The following is a 6,000-nucleotide window of genomic DNA, read 5'->3' as shown; positions in this document are numbered from 1 at the left end:
CGAAGCTCATGCCCGCAAACATTTTAAACGGTCTTCTCTCTGATCACATAGAGGAATACCCCTATCATACGGTGCTTTCTACCGATGCCTCCGTCAGCTGCCAAAAAGCTGCAGTTGGCATCTGTTCGCAGGATTTGGCCTGGAGTTATTCTGCCCGCATCCCTGATTATGTTCCTGTATTCTTTGCGGAATTTTTGGCTCTTGGAATGGCCCTGCACAAAATTCCATGTCATATGTCTTACATTATTATTCTCGCTGATTGTCAATTTTAGACTGCCTTGAAACTTCACAAAAAGATTTTCTGAGCCGTTTTCTGCGATTTTTTGTCCCATGCACTTTAAAGGAGGTCCGTTTTGTCTGGGTCCCTGGCCATGCAGGTATTCATTCAAATGAGGTGGCTGATTACTTAGTAAGGTCGGCTCTTGACTGGTCAGTGGCACATCCCGTCCCGAATTTCAGCCTCCTGGCGATTTCCAGGTTTCAGCGGTTCCAACACATATCAGCCAGGCTACGTGATCTTTTACTAAATACCACTGATTATCAGCACTTAGCATATAATTGAAACGTCCGTTCGTGTAAAAACAGGCTGTGTGAGGTATCAATGACGCGGTTGCGGTGCAGGATTCCCAGTTTGAATTTATATCTATGCAGGTGTGGGTTGACACTGACAAATTTATCTGACGCATGCGGGGAAGTTGAATCTGTAGACCATTTTCTCCTCTACTATCCAAAGTTCGCACTTCAGAGAAAGATTTACCTGGAGGTCCCTCTCTCCAGGTTAAGGCTCCCGTTATCTCTGCCAGTGTTATTATCGTTCGGTGCGAGCGCCAAAGGATTTGCATTGCGTGGGTTCAATATGCGGGATTCTCAATGATTACATAATTGAAACTGGGAGGTTGATTTGCTAATTCTTTTAAAATTCTATGCTGTCTGTTATTTTACTTTAAATGTTCTTCTGTCGTTTTTATTTATACATTTTCAAAATTCACGCTTGGTGCTAAAAATTTGCCTTAATCTCCTATGGAAATTTCCTTGTTTATGCCACTACACCTTGGCCAATCCCCCTATGTGGGTATGTGCCATGTCTTAAGAGGACGAAGAAGGAGAAGAAGAAGAACACACCACAAAGCGCCGTTTACCTTGCCTTGCACGAGGCCACCGCCACGAAGGAGACAACACGACATGCATCGTTGAGGGAGAAAGTACCCGCAGAACTGGTAACAAATTTGCTCAGTACGAACTGATGGGCTAGTTGGTTAAACATACTTTGTGGTGTGTTCTTTGTCTTTGGCTTTGTTGTGCGCAGGGAAGCTCTTGGTATGCTGGCGAGGTGGCGGCCACTGCGGAGGTCCAGCTTGGGGTCCGGGATGTGATTTGGCAACCTCCACCAAATGTTAAGTGATGACTATATGCAGCAGAGGTAATCTGCTAGACAGAGGATCGATGACCTGGGGCAGCAGAACCGAACACAAGCGCGTACCACAGCATCGTCATCGTTCTAGACACGTCCTAGCGCCCGTAGCAATATTATAATGATTTGTTTTAGCATTTTGTTTTTCAGGTTCTTGTAGTCATGGTTCTTCCCTGATATTTATTTTCCCTTGCATTATCTTGAGTAGTAGTTCCAGTCGATCTTTTCGCATTCGCGTTTTTAACAGGTACAGGCTACAGGAACGTAGTATTCTCGCAACTGAGTTGCATAATGCAGATTATGTTTGAGATGAAATTTCTAATTGTAGCTGTCTTAATTTGTTTATTTTTTATAGTGTAAATATTGATACCTTGGTGTTTACTGTCTCTGTGTTGTTTCTTTCTCTTCACTGTAGCGGTGAAGCGACTGTATTATATTTCTCTCATATTTCTTTCCGTACAAAGAAAAACAGGAAAAGCGCAACTTTATCTATAGTTCTACCCTGATGAATGATGGAGCAATGGTAATCAGTATTTATGATGTTATGTTTTTTGCGAATGTTCTAACATGCTTTTCTTGCGTCTGCTACAGTTATAAAGTGGTCCACTGGACCTTTGCCAAGGTATGTTCACAGCTTTAGCCCGGGGTGAACATCCAAATTTTTCTGGTAAATAAAAAAAAATATGCTTGATTGAGTCTGTATGCCCTTCGAAAACGGTGGTAGAAAAAGCGTGCTGCATATCTTTGAATTATTTCTATTTGTTTCCTTAAATAATTCTGATGAGGGCTCCACACCACTGGCGTATATTCATGCACTAACATTAGGTTTTGTAAGGATCTGTACTCGGGGACAGCTTTCTGTGGTTATGCAGTGGAAGCTACGAGCGCGCTCCCGCGTGAGCGCGTGATAAGAACGCGCTTGTGAAAGCCTTGCGCCTCGACCTCGTAGCTTCCACTGCATAGACACATAAAGCTGTCCCGGAGTATATTTTGACATCGCTCGTCGCATGCTGTAATTTATTTTCGGGAGATATAACCTCTACTACGCTCTCGAAGCCGCGCGGTCTATTTGCTCCAGTTATACCAAGTGAAGAAAAAAGAGGTGCTCGTCGTGGCGTAAATGACGGAAGCCAACAGCCACCGAAACCAAGGAGCGTAGGGGATGTCTTTTTTTTAATTTGCAGTTTTTAATCAATGGGACACTAATAAAAGCAGAAGAAAAAACAACCCCATGCCGCCGGCGGGATCTGAACCCACACTTCCGAATTTCGCGTCCTGTGCTCTACCAACTGAGCTATGGCGACGGCTGTCCGATCTGCTGCTTTCGGGGGTATTTAAGTGTAGTGGAAGCTAAGCTTGAGAGTGTTCACCAGCGCCACCCTCGTCCATGGTCTTGATACGAAAAAAAAGTCGATACAAATCCTGATGTTGTACTGAAAACATCCCCAAACGTGATCCTCAAGACTTCCTGAGTATACGCAACGGATGGACAAATGGATCCCAGTTGGACTGTTTGAGGACCAGTTAGGAACAACCTGAAAACGTCTGAACATCCTGACGCGGACATCCTGAGGTCATAATCAGGACGTCTTTGCGTTGCCTGGGAAGTAGAGCAAAACATCGGGTTTTCGCACTGACACATGATATGGCTGGTTGGTGGATTGTTCGCCGTTCGGCGGGCGTTACAACTAAACCAAGAATTGTTCGTAATGCCCCGATTCTTTCGATGCAACGGGTGAACCACGTGTATTTTAGCGAAACCATCGCTGCCGGCAGCATTCTTTCAGTAATAATGCTTGACATTAATGGCCAGCCAAGCATCAAAGCCGCTCCTTAGGAACGAGACGTCGGGTCCGTGAAAGTCAACAATACTAAGATAGCTTCAGTGCCGAAGTGAACGCATCTAATAAAACACTGGAGAGTTTCAAGCAGCATTCAAAGCCCAACTAGCTTTTCTGATCGCATTGCAAAAGTTTTAGGATGTATACATTGTCCACACACTTGTCCAAAGTGCTTGAACGGCGCGTTGTGTTGTGCGTTTATGACTGTCGTTGCTGCCTGTCGGGCCAAAGGTAGCTTTTAAACACATGAATAGTTAAACATGGTTCACGGTAACGTGCGTGCACCATAAGGTCTTGTTTCGAACTCCAGGCCACTCACAAATGACACAAGTGTACTCCCCGGTGGGCCGTTCGAGTGCACTATAGATGGGTGTGTGGACGTCTGTATGTACTCGTATATCTGATTTTTCCTGTGCTTTTAGACACAACAAACCGTGCGCAGGACTTGGCTCGCACAAATAAATAAATTGAGCCTCTCTTGTCACAAGTTTTGATAAAGACCCTTTTCCCAAGCATTTCACCCCCGGAAAGCCGAGCACCATGCCGGAAGGAGTGGGTGGGTGGGGGGGGGGGGGGTTGTAAGCATTAAAAAACCGGTGGGTACTCGATTGCACTGGGGTTCGAACCAAGCACCCCCAGAATGCAAGGTACCAGAAGGCCACCGCTTCGATTCGTACTTGGTTGGCACAAATAAATTGAGCCTCTGAGCTACGAGCGGGCAGCAGAAGAATGTGTACTACATCGAAAAGTGATATGCTCTCAGGAAAGAGGGCATTCAAAAATATCCTTCGAATTGAGCATATTTTCCTTCCTTTCCTTCGAAAGGAGTTGGGTACGCGTCAGCAATGCGCACGGCAGTAAACGCCCTTGGGTGGATTTGCATCGGATGCATACGATTCCCAGCAGCCACGCGTATCGCGGGAACATTCCAGCGACCGCGAAAACAGCGCCAAGGCCCAGTGAGCGCAGCCGCTTCCCGTGTGAAGCTGCATTCGCTACCGGGATGGGTGTTCGTCGCAGCCAAGCTATTCTTTGCAGAACGGTGGTTGCGAAAGTGATCCAACCGCTACGCACCTCTGCGTAGTTCAGGCAGCCGTACGCGTCAACAGCGGAACCCGCCGTATGATGATACCAATGATACTGTGAAATCGGTGCGAAACTGAGGTCCGGCAACCACTACCCGGCGTAATCCCCAGCGCGGCTTTAGCGTAGTCGTCGCATTACGGCGCTGTTGTCTGTGACGTGCTAGAAGTAGCAACGACTGCAATAGGAGGGGCTTGAGTCAAACAGTGTAGAGTACTGAGTCGATGGCTGGACATCGGAAAATCGGTAAGGGGGACAACCGAAAATCGGCACTCCAAGAATGTTGCGTAAGTACCCAAGCTTGTTTCATTTCTTATACAAACACACCCGCCATCTCAAGGACGGGAAATATTGTTAACACAGCTAAATGATTTGCGTTCGAAATGTATATGACTGTCCGTCCGCCTCTTGGGTTGTATGTTGATTATTGATTTGTTGACAATGCCGATCAGTGTGTTTACCCGGTTGTGTTTGGCTTTGAGCAATTATGAGCGCTGTGGCTGTCGTCTGGTGTGAGTAAACAAATAAATACGCCTTCAGAAACAGTCAAGCCTTGCATAGGGGGCAAAACGCTTGTTTAGAACATGTTCTGGGCGCGTTTCGGGCTGAACACTCGATATCTAGTGATAATATTTGGTTAAAAATGGTCTGGATGGATGTAAGCAGCCTGGGATTTCATCGTCATTTTTCGCCTTCCTGGTCGCAGCGGCTCTGGGAGCTGCGGAACACACAGTTCGGTCGCTCTGTGTTTTGACCTCTGTACAAGTTATCTGTGAACATATACACTGGTGCAGAATCACTGGTGGTGGTTCGTGCTTAAATAAAGGCAGTTTTACTAAAGAACTACCGTCTTACCACTCCGTACAAGCTGTAGCGAAGACGTTGTTGTCGTAGCAGTGACGTAAATGTCAGTGCCTCTCTTTTAGCGTAATGAACAGCGCAAAAGGTACAGCACGAGAAAGGAAAGAGACGCACGAAGTGGTGCTCTATTATGCTAAACGTTCACAAACTCACCCAGTTTTCCGTTCTATCTCTCTATTCTAGCATCCCAGGTATTTGAATGCTTGAATTCGCCGAGGAAAAAAAAAAGGATTATTCGATGAAAAATGTACTAGTGTAACACTAATATTTCATATCACAAGGATATCTGCACACGTGATGCAAATGTTATCGTAGAGACCGGAAATTCCCGCTAGGGTGAGCACGAATTGGGCCAACGACTTTCTGTCATCGTGAAGTTTCTCGTGAGAGTGAAAAAAAAGAGCATGTATATATTTTCAAATATGAACGCGGTATCCGCACACGGCTACGAGTGGTGTCTGCACATGAAAAAAATCGCATTATTTTCTTATTTGCTAAATTGACGTCATCACATTTTTGACCGCCTGAAGGGTGTGGGACAGCTTTACATTTTTATTTTCAGGTGGTTGCTCAGAACTATAACATAAAGTGGTTCAACTTCACGTGTAATCTATAAGGTATTCAAAATTAGATTTTCTGAATAAAAAAGAAAACAAACACGGCCTGCTGCTCACAAAAGCCGTTTTTGCACGCGGTTCACGCGACCAGGACGGCACGACCTGAGACGGTAATTGTCGTAGTTATGCTCACATTTGACATATACAACTGCCATATGGGACCTCTATCAAGTCAGACTTAACAAAG

At 45.5% G+C, this 6,000-nt stretch overlaps 1 protein-coding gene across 2 annotated transcripts in view; it reads left to right on the top strand.

Moving 5' to 3' along the window:
• The first annotated feature begins 4,246 nt into the window (after nucleotides 1-4,246).
• Nucleotides 4,247-6,000, top strand: part of LOC144099079 (metabotropic glutamate receptor 5-like) — a 28,527-nt gene continuing 26,773 nt past the window's right edge. For both annotated transcript variants that reach the window (XM_077632164.1, XM_077632163.1), the window contains exon 1: nucleotides 4,247-4,622. In XM_077632164.1, the coding sequence (XP_077488290.1) occupies nucleotides 4,616-4,622 (7 nt within the window). In that variant the 5' untranslated portion in view covers nucleotides 4,247-4,615. The remainder of the gene's footprint in view (nucleotides 4,623-6,000) is intronic.

The sequence above is a fragment of the Amblyomma americanum genome, chromosome 7 (genome assembly GCF_052857255.1).
Source record: "Amblyomma americanum isolate KBUSLIRL-KWMA chromosome 7, ASM5285725v1, whole genome shotgun sequence".
In the NCBI taxonomy this organism is placed as follows: Eukaryota; Metazoa; Arthropoda; class Arachnida; order Ixodida; family Ixodidae; genus Amblyomma; species Amblyomma americanum.
This window is presented reverse-complemented; position numbering and strand designations above follow the sequence as displayed.